This window comes from Chiloscyllium plagiosum, unplaced genomic scaffold (assembly GCF_037043375.1).
Source record: "Chiloscyllium plagiosum isolate Xiang-an unplaced genomic scaffold, Cpla_swu_hap1 HiC_scaffold_49, whole genome shotgun sequence".
NCBI lineage: Eukaryota > Metazoa > Chordata > Chondrichthyes > Orectolobiformes > Hemiscylliidae > Chiloscyllium > Chiloscyllium plagiosum.
Genome location: NW_028270187.1, coordinates 13,298,007 through 13,318,839, shown reverse-complemented (window position 1 = coordinate 13,318,839; position 20,833 = coordinate 13,298,007). Strand labels below are relative to the sequence as shown.

The 20,833-nt window shown below is 40.8% G+C and overlaps 1 protein-coding gene across 1 annotated transcript in view; it reads left to right on the top strand.

Annotated features, from left to right (window-relative positions):
* Positions 1 to 20,535, top strand: part of LOC148135608 (putative G protein-coupled receptor 139) — a 29,202-nt gene extending 8,667 nt beyond the window's left edge. Inside the window, exons 3-4 of the mRNA XM_087984607.1 lie at positions 18,748 to 18,778; positions 20,342 to 20,535. Coding sequence (XP_087840733.1) covers positions 18,748 to 18,778; positions 20,342 to 20,535 — 225 coding nt within the window. The remainder of the gene's footprint in view (positions 1 to 18,747; positions 18,779 to 20,341) is intronic.
* The last annotated feature ends 298 nt before the right edge of the window (positions 20,536 to 20,833 follow it).

The following is a 20,833-nucleotide window of genomic DNA, read 5'->3' as shown; positions in this document are numbered from 1 at the left end:
TGGCCACATGGATTCAGATTGGCTTGCACATAGAAAGCAGAGAGTAGTGGTGAAATGTTGTTTTTCAGACTGGAATTCCATGGCATCCCACAAGGACATCTGCTATTTGTGATATATATATGAATGACTTGCATGAAAATGTCGATTGTTGGTTTAGAAAGTTTGCAGATAATACAAAGTTCGGTGGATTTGTAAATCATGCAGATTTTGTCAAAGCATACAGTGGGACCGAGATCATTTGCAGATTCTGGCGGAGAAAGGGCAGATGGAGTTTAATCCGGGTAAATGTGTGGTGCTGCAATTTTGGAGATCAAATGTTAAAGGAAAATGTACAATATAAGACAAGGCCCTGAATAGCACAAATGTACAGCATTGGAGTTCCAGTCCAGAGCTCACCGAAAGTGGTCACAGAAGTACAAAAGTTGGTGATGAAGGCGTATGGCATGCTTGCCCTTATTTTTAAGGGAAATGAGTACAAGAGTCAGGATATCACGTTGCACCTTTAAAATGTTTTGTTTAGGCCACATAGAGTATTGTGTTCAATTCTCCTCAACTCATCCCAGGAAGGATGACGGAGAGCGTAGAGAAGAGGTTTGCCACGACTCTGCCTGTCATTACTCTGTATCCTGTCCTCCCCGCCTCCCAACCCACTCACCCCATAGTCAAGTTGTACATCACGAAACGTAGAAGAGATTAAGACTTATTATCAACACCCCAGTAATAAGTACACAGTCACAGAAAATCTTACGGCTTCCAGAGAAATAATCAATTTTGATGCACAAAAGGAAAAATTGGTGAGAACAGACTTATCACTACACCCACTATTTCATCGTGGGTGTAGTGCTGTCCACTCACTTTTCATCGTGCAAACATTAAAAAAAAACTTTAAAACTTCTTCAAGTAGGTAAACACAGACATATCAGAACTTCGACCTTAACAATCCCGCTGGGAAAAAAAACAAGGACAGCATAACCATGTTAAAGGAGCAGCCGCGTCACACCTTCCCCCATTAAAAGAAAGCCATCAATTTCCAAATGTAGCTTCATTTTAAACTCCCTTCATCTTACACCGTCAGTACATGACAACACACATATCCATTGCATTGACTATAAACATCCGGACATGCACTACGGCATTCTGTTTCAGTCTGTTTACTCTGGCATGAACGACTCTGTTTCTCACCCAAGTCTTGGCAATGCATCAGAAATAGTTCGTCGTGACAATACACAATTTGTAAATTTAGAGGCTACAACAACAAGCTCCATCTAAACAGACTTGAATTTTTGTCTTTTAATTTCTCGGCAAATGGACTACCATCAGTGCTTACGATTGTCTCAGATGCATTGCTGGTAACACAAACTTGGAATTCTGTAACGCCATCAGCAAGTTCAAGGTATCCTTCTCAACTGACGATTATTTCTGCTGATGAATGTTCAATTTCCTGAAGAAATACTCGATAGATTTTTCTATGTTCTCGTCACCTTCTGGTAAGAGTACAGCACCGACACCCACATCACTCGCATTGCAAGCCACCCTGAATGGCGTTAAGTAAATTAGCTGCAGCTAAGCCTTCGGATGTGATTAACACCTTTTTCAGGCTGTCCAGTACATTCTGACAGTCTGCTGTCCACTGAAATATCTTTCCTTTCTTTAATAATTCAATAAGTGAAGCATCCGCACTGCTAAAATTTGGTACGAATTTCAGATAAAATCCAAACAATCGTAGTACTGCTCTTTTAGTCGATGGTATGTGAACCTCACTATTAACCTATGTTTTTGCATTCCGTGGGGCAATTCGTCCACGCTCAAAGATGTGGCCCAGGAAGATGACTTGCACTTTGGCAAATTCGCTTTTAGTTATGTGTATCACTAAGCCTGCCTCCCGTAGTCGATTGAACAATTCTCATTAATTGGTAGAAATGTTTCGTCCTGATGTGACTAAAAGTCACAGGCCATCAATATGAACTACGTAATTGGGTAAACTGGCAATAATCTTCTTGGTTATTATTAGTTTTTGAAATGTGGCAGACGTATTTTCGCACCACATGGCGTGACTTTGAACTCCATTCGACGTTGTGTAAGCCAAAATTTACTTCTTTCTTTCCGGCAAATATACCTGCCAGTACCTCTGAGCAAGTCTGAATTAGAAATATAAGACTCTTGTCCCATTTTTCAACACCGTCTTCCAAATGTGGAATTGGATATCCATCAGTCTTTGGAACTGCATGTACATAAACATTGGGTACCATCTGGTTTTGGCACGATTTCTGTTGGTGAGCTCCAATCACTCATTCTCACTTCGACTACAGCGTATTGGAGCATGTGTTCAATTTCGTTAAGAAACTGTAACAACTTTTTAGGGTTATGCTGATGAGGATGATGCTTAATCATAAAAGCATTTTGTTACAACACGGGGTAAACCCTCCTCCTTCATTTAAACCAGCAACACAGAAAAGATTTATCCTGTGCAGTAACGTGTGAAATTTCGAAAGGCTAAGAACTATTTAAAGTAAAAATCAGCTACTTTATTTCTGAAAGTATGACAGAAAATAATTAACTCACTACAATTTATTCGTCCATTCTCCAACCTTCCCTTCTATAATAAAATTCCAATAATCTCCCAATGAAGATTTACAAAATAAATTCAAAATTTAAAACCAGCCAGCGGTCAAATCTTTTCTTTATCTTCGTCGTTAGATTGGCTTTCCTGGTCAGTGTTGAGGTTTATCCCCGTAAAAACTCCTTTTCTGGGCAGGTTATCAGAGAGTTCTGACAAGCTGTCTTCAGCTGTTCATTTTGTGGCAGTTCTCATCCAATTGTTCGATTTTCTCTGGTCTTATATTCCAAAGTATCGGACTGTGCCATTGGCTTTTAAGATTGCCAATACACTTAATTGAAACTTGATTGGAATTTGTTTTTTTTTGTCGGGCAATAATTTAAACTGATTGGCCAAATTCGAATCTGCTTTGTATATGTAGCTGGACTACATGATACATTTTGTCTCATTGAGAACACTTGGTGCTGTCACTGCTAGCTTTTTCTGTCTTAAAGGTACAGTACTCCCACATCTACATAGCAATTTCCTATATCTAAATAATGCATAATTATCGCAGTACGTCGCAGCTTATTTTGACATCCCTCCTCATGGAATAGCCATAATTCTTTCAGATCATTTCGATTTTCCTCTTAAAGATAAATCAATGATGCATCCTAAATTTTGATATCTTATACATTGTTCAATTCAATTTGAGGAATTTCCAATTCAGAATCCTCTGAATTGGTTTTTCACTGCGTTGTATCCAATAACACAGTCATCTTTTGCATTCCTTCACTATCAAAATAACTGATAAATGATACGCTCTGCCAGATTTCTTTCTGTCTGGGGTCCTTATCAAACGGTTGACTTCAGTACACCTCCTTTCAATTTCACAAAGTCCACTAAGCCTTGCTTTTAAAGGTTTCTCTATTCCTGGAAGTAACAATAACACCTATCCCAGGCAGCAAAATTGCGATTTTTTGATTTCTTGCCTGTTTCCTGTTTCATTTTATGCTGTGATACCTTGAAATGCTATCTAGCCAGCTATCTGCTCTATGTAACCGTTGCATAAAATCCACACATGGTCCAAACGTGGGGTATTTGAATTCTGACTTAGCAATTTCTCCGTAATCAGTTTTCCTGGACATCTCACTTCATGCTCAAAAACTTACTCAGATTGACAGAATTTTTTCAAATCATTTGGTGCATCTCTGATTAAAAAAAAATACAAACCGAATTCCTTTACCCAATCATCTGAATAACTTTGACTAGGTGCCGCTCACGTTCTTTAATATCTGATACCTTTGTGGCCCTCCCTGCAATTCTGGATGGTATGCAGTAGATCTGAATTATTTTTTTCCTAGGCTGTCCATAAATTCCTTGCATAATTTTGATGCAAAGTCTGAACCTTGATATCATTCTATTTCTGTGGGTAATCCACATCGAGTGAAATTTTTGAGTAACTCCTCGACAGTCCTTTTGACTGCGAAATTGCGTAATGAAATCGTCTCTGGAACTCTAGTGAACACATTAATTATTGTTAACAGATACTGATTCCCACTTTGTGATTTAGATAAGGATCCTAAACAATCAAATAAAACTCTTGTAAAGGGTACCTCACATGCAGGGATAGGCTTTAAAGATGCAGGTTTTACCTACCTGTGATTTTCCAAGTACTTGACATGTATGACATGTTTGGCAATATTCAACGACATCCTTGTGCAGTCCAGGCCAGTAAAAATGTTTTTTTTGTTGTACTTTAGCTTAAGGTTTTCTTACCACTAAACGATTTCGGACTGGTTGTTCATGCACCACCTCAACAACTACTTTCTATAAAACACTGGCAATACGACTTTACGAAACCTGCCCATTTCTCACTGTGTGAATAGACGATGGCCACCATTTTCTCATTAAGACAACGTTTTTAATGTGGCAGCATTCAGGATTACATTCGGATTCATCCTCCATATATACCTTCTTATATAATTGCTTTAAATTTTCATTTTCCGCTGTAACTCATTTAATTTATCTGAGCTAAAGATATCCACTTTGTCCGCCATTTGCATCTGTTTTGTATCAAAAATTTAATCAGACGGTTCTCTGCTAATTCCACTTCAACTTCCTTATCTGTACTCTTTGATCTCTCCCGTTTCAACTGATGGTTTTGTGAAATCATATCCACACAGTCAGAAACAAATCCCAGTACATGCTTCCTGGAATATTTCAGTTGCCTGTGTTTCCAATGGCATTTCAATTACAGTAGGCATCACTCCTAACTGTTAACCACGTATATCGTTAGCAAGGGCAAGTTCTATTCCTGGAGCTGAAAATTTGTGCAATAGTCCTACCACGACGTCTCCAATCTTCACTGGATACTCTAACCTCACTCTACCTTACTGAGAACGTCTTGTATCAGCGTGAATTTCCGTTACTAACACGTTTTCTGACAAAATTCCTTCTCAGCTACCTCTTTATTTAAACCATCGAATACAGACCACTGAGAGCCCCCAATGTATTACGGACTTCACCAGATCCACTCAAAACATTTCAAAAAGGTATCCCAGGCCCTAACGTTTCTATTCCTTGACACCAAGTGTTAGTGGATATTCCAGGAGTGATGCAGCTAGCCCAACCACTCAGTTTTAAACAAAACAAAACTTTTTTTGATACAGGAACCAAAGAAAACCGCATTTTGAATAGCATAAATATTTGAAAACCCTATCAACTCCATCACGACTTAATGCTTGCAACATCCCCATAATCATCCCTTGGCAAAACTGTACATTCAAACACAGCTTCTTAAAGCACAGATATTACAGAGAGAGAGAGAGAGAGAGAGAGAGAGAAAGAATTTGTGCGAAGATATTTATTTTGGACCAGCAGGCTAAAGAAAACTGATCAGAAGCAAACTAACAGCATGCTGAAATCAAACCAAAGCAAACCAATCAGCACCCCGAACTGGGAGAAATGGCCACTCTAATTTCATTGTACAAGTGTTTTAAAAGACACATTGAAACTTTTGCCTTTATGACGTCTGTGGAAAAAAAAGCGAAGAACGCATAACATTCTTAGGAGTACCATCGGCACAGCATAAATTGAACCTTAGTTTCAGACATTATCATTCTGTGAGGGTTAAGAAATTGGGGAAAGAAGTGAGATCATTAAATGAAATACAAAAACGTCGATCATGCTGGCAATAGTTCGCCATCTGTGAAAAAAAAGACATTCCAAGGAGGGAAAAGTAGTTGAAACTCTCCAGGTGTTTTCACAATAATGGACTGGAATACATAAAGTTACAGTGGCGGTGTTTTAAGAAAGACATTGGGAACCATGTACGTTCACTGGAACAACATGGGGCACGTAGAATCACAGTGCTCGTATTTTAGGAAAAACACCAAGAAAAAGAATGTGGTAAAAGAGGTTAAACCATTGGGATTAGTTCAAGTAGTGAAGGAAATTGAAGAAAAAAAAAATAAGTCAAGGAGTTGCAGGAGCATGCACAGCCTATTATGGTCGAAATAATCAGTTGGTGCTCGATCTCTACAAAAACTTCACCTCTGTGGAGAATGATCGGAAGAACAGGTGGATAAGATGAATAAGTTAAAATATTGAGAAACCGGTGAGCTAATCAGCCTCGAACAGTAAGAGAGGAAAGCATTTGGACACTTTCTGAAATACAACCCGAGAAAACTGTAATTTGTGGAATAGATGGAGAGAGATTCAGCGTTCCCATATTTGAGGTCAGGTTCAAAAGTCCATTCAAGACTGCAGAACTAACAGTGGGAGTGATTGAAAGAGTGTCTATTCCAGGAATACAGTTGACTTTAGGAAAAGACCTAACAGGATCAAAGGTGATAGCGATGTCCCTTGTAGTGGGGAAGGCGAAGAAAAGCCAGAAAACTTAAGAGAAAGAAAAATGCCCAAGAATTCTTCCAGTATATGTGGTAGCAAGATATTACACTCATAAGTTATATCAAGGAAGAGAGAGACAGATGAAAGTGTTGAGTTCCAATTAGCTGACGCCCTGTTTGATGAAATGTTAAAGGAAGATCCAGAGAAAGTAAAGGATCAGCAGAGGTGCTCAGTTCTGAATGATTACTGGAGTAATAGCAAAAGGATGAGACAATAAAAGATTTATATAATAAAGCGTATTCGGAAAAGGAATAAGAAAGTATCCCTGAGTGTTAGCATCTCATGTATAGAATCTTAAGGCAAAAATGAAGACCTCAACAGGTTAACGCAGAGGAGAAATGGCGGACGTTCAGCAGATTATGCTATTGGTAGCATACAGACAGGAAGAATTGCACGTAGCACATGAATTATCAATGGGGGTTATCTAGGAATGAAGAAGACTCAGGATAAGATATAAAACACTTCTATTGGCTTGGATTGCATAAGGATGTGGTTTAGTTTTGCCTTAAATGTCATATGTATCAAATAGTAGGAAAGCCACAGTTAGTAATAAATCCAGCGACTTTGGACCGGGAACCAGAGAAACAGGTCGACGCTACTTCACCTCAGAGTGAGGAATCAAGTCCAGAAGATTTGAATTTTGATTACTCTCAGAGTAAATTCACAAATGAGGAGAGCCTGAAGGATTTAGATAGGATAGTAAGCTATCTGTATCAGGAACAAAATTCTCAAGCCTCCAGTCTTCACAGGTTCAAGCTCTAAATTGGGGCAAGGCAAATTTTGGTAGAATTAGACAGCAGCTTGCAGGGGTTGATTGGAATAGTTTGTTTGCAGGCAAAATGATCGCTGGCAAGTGGGAGGTCATTAAACTTGAGATAATGAGAGTTTAAGATCTAAACATTCCTATAAGTGTGACGGGCAAGTTTGGCAGTAATATGGAACGATGAATAATAAGAAACTTTGAGACTTTGACTGGAGAAAAAGAAGGAGCCATTTCTCAGAAACGGGCAGCTGAGATCAAGGGAGTTCCAGGAGGTATGCAGGGGATGCAGGCGTTTATTCAGGAAGGAAATCAGGAGGTGGAAAAGGGGGCGTGGCTTAGCCTTGGCGGGGATGTTTAGGGTGAATCCAAAGATGTTCTTTTAGTATATTAAAGGGAAAATGATTAATCGAGGGAGAATAGAACCCTACAAGCATCACAGTGGACATATATGTGTAGACTGCAGAAGGTGGGCGAGGATATTGTTGAGGCTGCACATGGAGTATTATGTTCAGTTTGAATCACCTTGCTGTAGGAAGAGTGCAGAAGCATTTAACAAGGATGTGACCAGGACTCGATGGTGTGAGCTACTAGGAGATGTTAGACAAGCTCAGCTTTTTTTGTAAAGTATACGAGACTGATGTTGCGGAGAGGTCTTTTACAAGTATATATGACCATGAGATGCATAGTTAGGGTGAATGCATGTTGTCTTTATTTCAGGGTAGGCGAGTCACAGATTAGAAGACATCAGTTTAAATTTAGAGGGAAATCAGTAAATGGATACCTGAGGGGAAACATTTTTACACATATTTATGAGCTGCCAGTTGAAGTGGTTGAGGTGGGTACATTAACAATAGTTAAAATACATTTGGCAAATACATGGATCGAAGATGTTTAGAAGGATATGGGCTAAGTATAAGGAAATTGATTTAGTATATGTGGACAGTTTGGTTCAGCATGGATCAGTTTGAGTCAAACGACCTGCCTCCGTGCTGCACGACTCTGTGACTATGACTCTAACAGAAAAGCGAGTTGAAAGATATATATCAGGAAATATATAGAAATGGAATGGAGCGGACTAATGCAGTTGTACATGAGGTAAAGGTAGTGAATGCTGTTTGGAGAAAAAACAAACAAACATATAGGCTTAATCCTTTCAAAGCTGCACAGTTTTAGAAGGAATTGGACGCAATGCTTCAAGAAGACATCATTGACCGAGTCCATGTGAGTGTTATTCGGCCATCGTGTTGGTTTTCAAGCCTAATGGTACTTAATGATTTCCTGTCGATTATTGGAAGGTCAATGCCACAGCTAAATCAAGCTCATGCCCAATTCCACGACTGGAGGCTGTGAAGGTATTGCTGGGCAAGGCACTTACATTAGGAAGTTTGATTACCGCGTGGTTAGTGGCAAGGAATTTTGTCAAAGAGTGGGAAAGAAGTTTCTGTATTTTTAACCGCAAATGGTTATAGTAATGCCCTTTGGAATGAATAGCGCCCCAGCCACTTTTCAAAGACTGGTGAATAGAGTTGTGGCAGGATTGAGTATTCGTGCCATCTACAGAGATCTTTAGCCATTCATAGAAAGACCACAGGCTGCATTTGGCAGAGCTCCTTGAAAAATTGCGAGAGGCAAACTGGTTCTGCAGCTAGAAAAACGGAATTCATGAAGGCTGAAGTGACATTATTGGGTGACAACATCTGACATGGAAAAATAAAATGACCCACGTGAATATGAAGACGAAGGCAATAGAGTCATTTCCAAGACCATCCTGGAAGAAACAGGCAATTCGATTTTTGCGATTGAACAAATTCTACCAGAGGTTTTTTACCAAACTTATTATCACGGTGGTACTGCTGATGGATTTCCGAAAGAGCACAAAATTTCGAAGGACAGAATACTGCCAAGAGGCAATTGAGAATCTGAAAAACTGAGTTCACCATCACATCAGATTTAGCCACCAAAATTTCTTGAAATCATTTAAAGTTGTGATTGACACCAATGATCTAGGGCTTGGAGCTTGAGCAGCAGGAGGATGACGGTAGAATTAAAAGGAAAAATTGTTACTTTTCAAAGAAACGGAATACACCCCACCATCGAAAAATACTTTTCAAGTTTGGTACTGGCCTGACAACACTTTGATGTTTATGTTAGGAAAAATGTATCAGAGACACTTTTGTACACGGACCACAACACTTTCAGTTTTTTGTAAAGATTTAAGGACTATGCTACGGGCTTTTAAATTCCAGATTGTTCAGTTGAGGGACATAAAATTATTATTGCAGAAGAGATTTCGCAGGTATAAAAGAAAGTATGCAGCTAAGATGGAACAGGGACTGTCCAATATTATATATATACAGAATTAGTATGAAATGTATAACTTTAGATGAATGACATATGTGTCTCGTGATAATGGCGTTAATATGATTAAAAAAAACGAAATTATCTCTTAATAATAGTGGTTCATTCCTTTTTCTTCAGGTGGGACGTGTTACAATTTGTGTAGAGCACTCGTGAATTAGAAAGCAAGAAAATAGATTTCGTTTGGAAACAAAATGGCAGGAGGAAAGAATGCGTGATCCCTTTAAGAGATAAAGTGCTTTTCTAAGCTCCGAGATTTATACAAAAAAAACGTATCTGTGGACAACATTAAATTACTTACAGTTTGGAAACAGGCCCTTCGGCCCAACTAGTCCACACCGACCTGCCGAAGCGCAACCCACGCAGATCCATTCCCTTACACTTACCCCTTCACCGAACACTACGGGCAATTTAGAATGGCCAATTCACCTAACCTGCAGGCTTTTGGACTGTAGGAGGAATCCGGAGCACCCAGCGAAAACCCACGCAGACACGGGGAGAATCTGCAAACTCCACACAGTCAGGTGCCTGAGGCGGGCATTAAACCCGGGTCTCTGTCGCTATGAGGCAGCAGTGCTAAACATTGTACCACCATGCAGTTTGAAGGTGCCCGAATTGAAACATTTAGTATCAAACATTTTGTATCAAACAACCAAGCAGCACTTTTAACAAAGCGACAGTTTAACTTTAGCCAGTTAATTTTAAAAGGCCCTTGGAGACTAAGGACCAGTTCGTTCAAATCTGATTATGTCAAAAGCTTAGAACTATCCCGAGTGTATCAAAATTAATAGATCATCAGGTGTATAAAATCTGGGTGTATGGAAAATTGAGGAGAGCTACCTGCCATCTGAAGTGAGGGCAAACCCGCCATTGGAAAATAAAAATCGTGTTCTCAGAGAAATCTTTAGAATCTCTAGGAAAGCGCCATATATCCAGAAAAGTACCACATCACTTCTCTTTAAAAATTGTCACAGAGGAATTCGACAAAAAGAAGCGTTTCCGACAGCAGAGTCAGTGAAAGAAATGTGATTGTGACTTGAAAACTGTAGAAGAAAGCTGTTCTTGATGCAGGATCAGCAGTGGGGACGAACAGCATTCTGGAAGACACATCCTGTGTGGTCCCTCTACTCCCACCATAGCAGGATTGGACTTGCGTCTAAGTTTACTAGTCAGAGGGTTCGAATTTTCCATTTTAGAACAATGACCTCAAGTAATAAGTGTCAATTTGACTGTTTTTCCTTGTCACTGAACCAGCCATCCTCCAACCTCACACCCAACCTTCACTACCTACATTCACCTGCACTCTGGAAATAAATACAATCTCTAAAAGAACAAGGAGTGTGAGGTGAGTCACTCACCTGACTCCCCAAAGCCTGTACACCATCAACCAGATGCAAGTCAGGTTTGTGATGGAATACTCCCCACTTGCCTGAATTAGTGCAGCACCAATATTGCTTCAAGTTGGACAACATCCAGAGACAATCTTGATGAGTACCACATCCACAAACAGCCATTGCTTCCATCCTCGATGCCTAGTTAAGCAGTTTAGCATCCTACATGACGTACTACAAAACATTCACCAAAGTTCCTCGGAGAATCTTCCAAACCCACCGCGACTGTCATCTAGAATTTTAAAGGTAGCAGACACATGGGAACATCACCGCCAACCCCGGACGTGCCCCCTCAAACCACCCAAAATCTATATTGGAAATATGTAATTTCTTCACAATTGCTGTGTCAAAATACTGGTTCAACTTGTAACACATGCGCTGTAGTGGTCTCAGAAGGCAATGTAGGCTACAAACACCTTCTCAAAGGCAACTAGGGACGGGGAATAAGTGGTGGCCAGACAGTGGTGCCCACATCCCAGGCTGTGGGTTCCAATCCTTCCTGTCCATTGCACCCTACCTTCTGGATTATGCAATGCTTCCAGAAAACCACTCTAAAGCTTCCTTTTACAACTTTACAATTAAGACTCTGTTGCTTCCTCAGGGCCCAGATTGGAATGTTCCATTTCCTGGGAATGGTCCTGTACCTCGAATCGGACAGACCCAGTGGATTGCAACAGAACCCTGAGTGCTGCAGAGCTTGGGAAGTCTCTGGCTTTGTTTACCGTCTCTCCCTCACTGATGTAGCTCAAGCACGGAAAGGGGGAACGTTTGGCAGCGATTCAAGTTCTATCTACAGTGCTCCCAACACATGATATAACTGTTAGTATGAAGATGCGCACTGAGTTAATCATAATCTTTGTCTGTATTTAAGACTGAGATGGGCTCTTCATCAGTCAGAGAATAAAAGGGTAACAGAGAAAGGGCAGAAAAATGAATGTGAAAACTGTTGAAGCAGCCATGATCCTGCTGATTAGCAGATCAGGTTTGGTGGGGAGGCGGCGGGGGGCGTAAATGGTCTGCTGCTCGTCCTCTCACTTACGATATTTCCCTTGGTTGGTACAGGAAGTTAACCCCCATTGTTGGCATTACTCTGCATTCCAAACCAACTACCCTGATAACTGAGCTGCTCAGTGCTGACATTGACACAACAGCAGTGATATAATGATGCTACATGGTGAAACGGTTACAGATGGTGATATATGGGGATAGGACAAGCTAGAGCCAGGGAAACTAATTGAGAAACATAAAAGGAAGGATTGTGATGAATGTGGAGGGGGACATTTGAAGAGAAAGAGAATTGTTTCAGAGAGAGAGAGAGCAATTAAAGAATCAAAATAAATAAATGACATCTCCCAGGATGCCAAGACGTCTCAGTATCAGTCAGACATGTAATAACTAACGAATGCTGCCACTGTTTTAACAGGACTAACAAGGCTGCGAATTCACATACAGTCTATTCCAAAGTAAACAACAAAATATTGACTGGTCTGGTCGAAGGTTTTTATTGGTGACAGAGCACTGGGGGTAAGTCTCGAAGTCTGCTTCCAAGAAACGCTTGAGGTGGGGTAGACTCAGTCACTGGTAGAGGTGCACTGATGGAAACTAGGAGAACGTTGAGTTAAATAATGAGAAAAATTGTTTTCAAGGCTGGTTAACTGTTACCTACCATATTGGAAGTAGATATGTAAACGGAAAGGAAAGACACAGCAGAACAGTTGAGGAAAAGAGAAGCGGTGGTGTAGGCATAATCTCCCAGCTTCTTTAAAAATATCTAAATGCATGATTCTCTGCAGAATTGCACTGGGTTTAAACTCAAACTGTCGCTCCTTTCCCCCATGCCAATGTTGGCCTGAACAAACAACAGACATTCTTAATTCTGATTAAAACATTGCTGCCATTTTAAAGTTGGTTTTGTGCTTCCTTGGTCTGAGGGGATGTGTCATATAAACCCAAACCTCTTGGATGAGAGATGGGAAGACTTCCATGTCACCACTAGAGGTCTCAGTAGCTTACCTGCTGTTGTTAGCCCTTTAAGAGGAACCCACTGGGTAAGAATCGGCTGGAGATTAATCTCTCCTGAGGGATCCAAGAGCAGGCTAAAAGCCTGGAGGCAGATACAATTTACAGAAATAGTTTCATTTAGAGATGCGAGGGGAACAATCTCTGATCATTTGCAGAGTGGATTGGTCTGTTAAATATATGCCTCTAAGGTGGATCTCTACGGCCACAAGGTTCCATTCAGTCTCTCAGAGTTCAAAAAAGGACTGCATTATCCCAAAGTGTAGACGGGAAAGAATCCAGCATTTGATTTTGCACTCAGTTGTTGAGTACACAGGCTCCACACAACTGAGTGCCCAAACCTCATTTTTTTTTCCACATTGTGGATATTGTATTACTGTAGACAAGATATTTTGCGGGTCTTCCAATCCACCAGCTGTCAACCTCCGTTCCAGATTTTTCTGAATTACTGAATTATGTTTTTTCTTTGTTCGTTTAGACGTCAATTCAGCTTCTACTAATTTTGACACGCATGGATTGCAACCCCTCAAATGTAGTATCTCTGTAATAGTTGACCCCATAAATTTAAACATAAAAAGTAGTCAACAAGTTCAACTGTTACTCGCATATATATGGTACGTTAAGACCTATATGCACTTACGGTACTGGTAACTGGAATACGGTATGACAATGCCATTCTACCATGACAGGCGAAAAGGAGGCAGTTATTTTGTGGATAAGTATTCAATAGTTGTCATAATTCTGTCTCTTTTTGTAGTTTATTCTTTATGTAGAGATCTGGCTCTTGTTTGTCAATTTTATTGACTCATACCAAGCATGAATTTCATCTCGTTGAAAATAATTCTTGTGTTATAGTCGACCATTAATTTCATCTAAAAAAATGCTGTCCAAAAGTTCGAGTTTAACACGAGTATATACGGGTAATTCTTAGATTGTTGTTCTGATCATTTCTATCAATCTGTTATTCGTTCGACAATTCAGCAAAATAGTCAACAGTGCGATGGAGAAATTTGAATTTCATTTAAAAAACTCTTGATTGAGAATCGACTGTTTGTAAATTCCTACTCCTGGTGTTTCGGTTTCTTTCAATCCACACAGTTTCTACTCGGAAATAAATAAATAAATAAATAGATAAATACCTTATTAAATACATTAGTACTTAAATAAATAAATTCATAAATTTTCATAGAATTGAAACAGTGTGGTAACAGACCCTTCAGTCGAACATGTCCACATTGACCCTCTGAAGAGTAACCCACCCATAACCATTGCCCGACGCTATTGTTCTATATTTCTCCGACTAATGCACCGAAGCTACACATCTCGAGGTTTGTTGAGGGAGGTCAGTTGTTCACAGTGTCTAACTTACATTGTCTATTCATTCCATCTAACAATATCTATTATCGTTACACTTCCTCTCACACTGCTACCATAATGCTTCTACCATGCGAAGGCACGGTGGCTCAGGGGTTCGCACTGCTGCCTCACAGCACCAAGGACTTGGGTAATTTAGCATGGCTAATTCATCTAACTTGCACATCTTTGGATTGTGGGAGGAAACTTTAACACCTGATGGAAACACATGAGACATGGGGAGAATGCTCAATCTCCACACGGGCAATTGCCCGAGTTTGTAAGAGAACCTGGTTACCTGACACTCTAAGGCCGCAGTGCTAAAGACTGAGCCACTCTGCCGCACATATATGCATATAGGTACGTAAATAAAATAACTACATAAAGAATAAATATTTGGCTTCTGGTTTCTGTGAACAACTCATCGCTGATTTATTATTGGAGATAAAAGTTCTGGTCTCAGATGCAGATTCAGAACATGCCACCTTATTGTAAAATAAAACTGTCCAACTGACCACAACAATAAAACAATTCACCCGAATAACAATTAGAGAAGAAATTCTTCTAATTCTCCCTATCACTTAATTTTCTCCATGTTTACATCTCCTCACTGATATGATTGAGGTTTGATCCCCAACTTGGTGGCTGATCAATGTATAGAGGATTTTGACTCATCCACCTGGAGCACCAGGAAGCAGATGCAGGAGAACAGCTGCATGTTCCCGTGAATTAACTCAGGCTGACTCAAATGGAACATCTTTGTCAACTTACATTGTCTATTCATTCCATCTATCAATATCTATTATCGTTACACTTCCTCTCACACTGCTACCATAATGCTTCTACCATGCGAAGGCACGGTGGCTCGGGGGTTCGCACTGCTGCATCACAGCACCAAGGACTTGGGTTCGATTCCAGTCTCGGTGACTGTGTGTGTGCGTGGAGATTGCACCTTCTCCCCGTGTTGGCGTGGCTTTCCTGCAGGTGCTCTGGTTTCTGCCCACAATCCAAAAATGTGCAGGTTAGGTGAAATGGCCATGCTAAGTTGTCCAAAGTGTTCAGGGATGCCTAGTTTCTATATATTAGTCAGGGGCAAATGTCGAGTAATAGGGTGTGCGCTACAGAGAGTCACTGTGGACTTATTGGGTCGAATAGCCTGCTATAACACTGTATGGGTTCTCTGTAATAGGGTCGAAGTTTGGAGATGTGGACTTCTGTTCTACCATATTAGCAAGGTGCGAGTGAATACTGTGAACAACTGACCTCCCTCAACAAACCATTATAGAGAACAATGCCCCAACAATCAAAACCATGTCCAAATGTTACACGATCTGCAAAATACCCAAGCTTGTGCTGATAACCGCAAACATTGCTTGTGCCACACAGTTGCCAGTCAATAGTCATCTCTAACAACCCTTGTCTTCCAATGAAATGGCATGAAAAATAAATTCACCATTTTGAGCAGCCTGGTGTTATAATTGACCAGGAAGTGAATAAGCACAGCCATGCATATAATGTATCTGCAAGTTTATACAGAAGAAGGAAGTCATGCATCAAGGGACTCGCCCCCTAACGACTCTCCAAAACCAGTCTACTACCTGGATGGCACAAGCTAGAATTGCGGCAACTCATCAATGAATAGAGTTCCAAGAAGACTCAATAAGCTTAACACCATCTTAAACAAAACAGTCCAAATGATTGTAATCACATTAAGAATATTAATTCGCTCCACCAGGTATGCCTTCTGTCATGTGACAGCCGTGTATGTTCTCACTTTAAATTGAAGGTGTATTCTGTAAATAAGTGGAATGAGTAGTAAAACGGCTAAAAAAATGCAATTGCTTAGAGTAATAATGTAGTACAATTTAAACAACCACACATTGTAATATTGATGGTAATGTGTTATGCAAAATGAAGTCAAAATAATGAAATTTAACTTTTTCAAAGATGGGAGCATATTTTGTGAATGTTGGTAAGAAATCTTTCTTCGAGAATAAAGGTTAAGCACATAAGAAATGAAGTGAGCATCATTGACATACAAGCATCTAGAGGCAGTGATATCAATAGAAAGACTATATGCATAAAACTAGAATTGAAAAAGGCAAGAAAACAGGAGGGGATGTAAGTGTTATGGTACATTTCAGATGTAGATGTAGTTGTAATGCATGAAGTATATCACAAATGAGGCAAAATGTTCTATATTGAGTATCATATTAAAATGGCATGTTTTCCAGGGTTTGAAGAGGATGGAGTGATATGAGGGTTTGTGAGTCTGAAGGTGAGACAGTCATTATGAGTAGTGCAGGAATACATTACAGAGACAGACCGCTTGAATTTCTGCAGTGTCGAGTTCTGAGTATGGAGCTGAGACTGTGTCTGAGGGTGTGTGTGTTATCCACTCTGGTTCAGAAAGGGAGATGAAAGTGAGAGTGAGCGTTTGTGTGAATACAGAAGTGTGAGGCACACACAAAATCCCAGCAGATTGTTGGAAGTGCAGTGATTCATGCTGCACTGAGTTTAACAATTTGTAGACACATCTGTGTCACTCAGCGACTTCAAATAATGACAGAGGGAGCTACAGACGATGAAGTGGATCACCCATTTAATTCTGATGACTTTCATGGGTGATGTGTAATTTTATAAAATTTATGTCTATCATCTCGACGTCTGTAACTATTTCTATGCGTGATTGTCGGTCTGGGCAGCAGATAGCGAAATGGTGGCTATTGCTCCCAAAATTCCAGGCTGCCATCCATGTCCCAAACCACAGACATTGCACAATGCTCGCTGGGAAAGAAGACAGGCACAAATAAATTTCTATCCATTCCACAGCTTCTTCCTTCATTTTAGATTATTACTTCCATCCTGCTCATACACTCCTGCTTCTTTCATTGCTATTCTTGGTTTTGGTAATTCAGTTTTATGATAAATATGTTAAATAATTATGGCGTCACTCCTATATGGAAGCCACCGTGATGGATTGAGGACAAACGACTGAAAAAAGGGACTGGATTGAGAAGAGGTGACACCAGAAGAACAGCGATCGGCAGACAGTCGAATCGGGCAGCCAGGAGGGGAAACAGTCAATGCACTCTCCCAATGCACAAAGACCAGTTGAGTCCAATAAAGTCTGTTTGTTCATAAGTTTGAACTTTCCAGATCTGTAACAGAATTGCATTACTACCCGATAATTGCCTAATTTCTGACGTGGTTCCATTCCCTTTCACCTTTATTTCCTCGTCTATGTGTCCTTCAGAAATAATTAGCCCCTCTACACCGTTTAGATGCACCTTTATACAGACCAAACAACAGGCAGCAGATCGCACTTCTCTGGACAGCATCACTTTCGTTTATAAAGACCATAAGGCGCATGGGCAAAAGGAGGTTTGTCAACTCAATAAGTTTGCTCCTTCAATAATTGACTTCCTGGCTTAACTAATCATCCTCGTTTCCTCTTTACTACCTTTTATTCGTGAAGTTTGAATTTTTCATTAATCCAAAGGGAAATTATCCATTTCTTGAATATACTTAAGGATCAATCTTTGACAGCCTCTGCAATGAAGAATTCCAAAGATTCACAAAGATACAATACTTACATCTCTGTTTGAAATGTGCAATCGTAAATTCTGCCACTTTACCCTTTACTCCTAATAAATCTGACATGGGGAAACAAATTTTCTGCATCTACCCGTTACGTTCTCAAACAATTATGTATTTTCAAGAAGGTAACTTTTACGTTTCAATAAGCACAGTCCCTGTGTTCAACCACTCTTGACAGCCCCGCCATACCAGCTACAAGCCTAGTAAAACTTCACTGGACTATGTCGAATGGCAGACTATCTTTTCTGAGATAAAGTTTACAAAACTGTTCACAGTATTCCACTTGTAGTCTGACTGCTGAAGTGAGAGTGGAGTGGTTTCCTTCCTAGCAGGTCGTGGCCAGTTTCATAGGTGTGCACTGCGTGCTGAATGGCTTCATTCTGAACAGTGCAACAGTTAAGAAGACAGAATTATAAAGAGAGAATGGACACTAGGTAGTTGAGCCAATTTAAACAGAACGCACAGAGAGGAGCAGCTAGTTGAACATAGCATGAGGAGAGGGTATTTGTTTCCATCTGGGCACAGCATCCAGATTTACGGTGCAAAAGAAAGCACAGCAGGAACCAGAAATGGAATCCTTCATATCATCATGCACCTTACCTATTAGGCAATTGCTAGAAACATACTGATGACAATAACATGCAAACCTGCCCTGGTGTCCGGTCTCAGGCTCCGTTGACAACCACCCCGCCCCTTGCTATAACCAAGATAAAAGACTATGGTGTGTTGATAAGGTAAGGTATTTCTATTTCTTTCCTTTCGTGTATTTGCGATTTTTTTGTCTTCATTCATTTATCTGTTATTTTATATCATAGATGGATGAAGTTAAGCTTAAGTGTAACAACGGTAGGCGATCTGAAACGCGTGTTATGCTCTCTTATCAATGTGGGAGCTCAGGGATGGGGCTGCTGCCTCTGGCTCCTTTATATGCATGACATGTGTCCAGCTGCACCTCTTGTTAGACCACCATGATGCCTCTGGAGCTGCGAATGGCCTCATTTTGGAGGATCCGCGATGCTGAGGAAGTTGTGGATAGAATTTGTCACACTCCAGATTAGGATTTCTGAGGGAGAAAAGTAATGGGCAACCAAAAGGCAGAGAAAAAAGCAGGGTATCAGTGCAGGTGTCTGCTGCAGTCATCTCCCTCCAGGACAGATACACTGTTTTGAATACTGTTAGGGGAGATGACTCACCAGGGGAAGGCAGCAGTATCTCGGTTCATTGCACTGTGGCTGCCTTAACTAAACTATCAGCCTGTCCAGCTGCCTTCATAGATCTGTGGATGAACATCCCAATATGCCTCTGTTTCCCTGAACTTCCTCGTCTCCTGCCATTCTCTTGTCATTTCACTTCTTCCAAAGTGTGTCATCTCATATTTATCTGAGTTAAATTCAATCTTCCACTAATTCCTAGTGGCTTGGTGGTTTGCCTTATTAAACGGGAGAGAGGGTGGTCAGAAAGTAGCAGGACTACAGCCAATGCGTTGAAGACCCAAAACCTATATTCCAGGATGGTCATGGTTTCCAGAGCTCATGTCCCAAATTGTTCTGTCACAATTCCTGGAGATGGTCCTTCTCCACTGATTGAAAGCTTTCGCCAGAGGGAACAGCACCATGAGTACTGCTGAGCCTGGGGGAATTCCAACGCTGATACCAGCCACTACCTTATAGCTTCAGGTCAATATGGAAAAGGGGAACATTTAGTAGAGATTCTCGTCCAAACTCTCCCGTCCCAGTTACATGATGCAATGCTCAGTGTGAACAGATGAGCTGAAACATACATTATCGAACGACCCTGTATCAAGTGCAGTCATACTGATCCGCAGCACACAAAAAAGGCCCTTTGGCCCATCAACCGTGTGCCAGTCAAATATATGTCCCCAGCTATTGTTTTATTCAGTTACGGGATTTAGCATCACTAGCCAAGCCAGTATTTATTATCTTCCCTTATTGCCCAGAGGGAAATTGTAAATCAAACACATCGCTGGGTCTTTGTAGTCACATGAATTGAAGTTTTCCCTTAAGGGGAGCTGTGAACTAGATTGAGACATTGGCCAAGAAGGGATAAGAGTTTCATTGTCACTGTTACTTTTCTATCCCAATTTTCGAAATGAAGAGAAGGGAGGGCTGCTGGGAAGGGTACATTTTCCCACTTTAAAAGGGATTTACCTGGGAAGTCGGCCCTCCATTTGGACAGAGCGACGAGGAGACAAGATGGAGTGAAGGGCGGGCTGCCGGGAAGGTATGGGCTTAATTTATATTTGGGCAGTGGCTAAACCCGAGATACTACTCGTCCAGTATCTCCCTTCTGCGCCCCTCCTCTAACTGGAAGAAAAAGACTCTGTAATGTAAGGCATTTTTTTTGTCTTTATATTTTTTTCATCTAATTAAGTTCATTGTTTGGTTTTAGTTAGTTCATGTAAAGCTAAGCTTACTATGGCCGGAGACCTCAGATTCGTGACCTGTGCCTCTTGCTTGATATGGGAACTCAGGAACGTGTCTGATGGTCCTGACTCTAACGCTTGCAAGAGGTGTGTCGAGCTGCAGCTCATGTTTGACTGCAGCTCTGGAGCTGCGTATGGACTCACTGAGGAGCATCCATGATGCTGCGGAGGTCGTGGATAGCACCTTTCGTGAACTGGTCACACCGCAGGTTAGAGTTACTGAGGGAGACAGTGAATACGTGACCAAAGGGCAGAAAATGAGTAGGAAGGCAGTGCAGGTGTCCCCTGCGGTCATCTCCCTCCAGAATAGGTATACTGTTTTGGATACTGTTGGGGGAGATGGCTCATCAGGAGAGGCCAGCGGTTGTAAAGATCATGGCAGAGTGGCAGGCACTACTGTTCAGAAGGGCTGGAAAAAGACTCGTAGGGCCATCGTCATAGGGGATTCTATTGTAAGG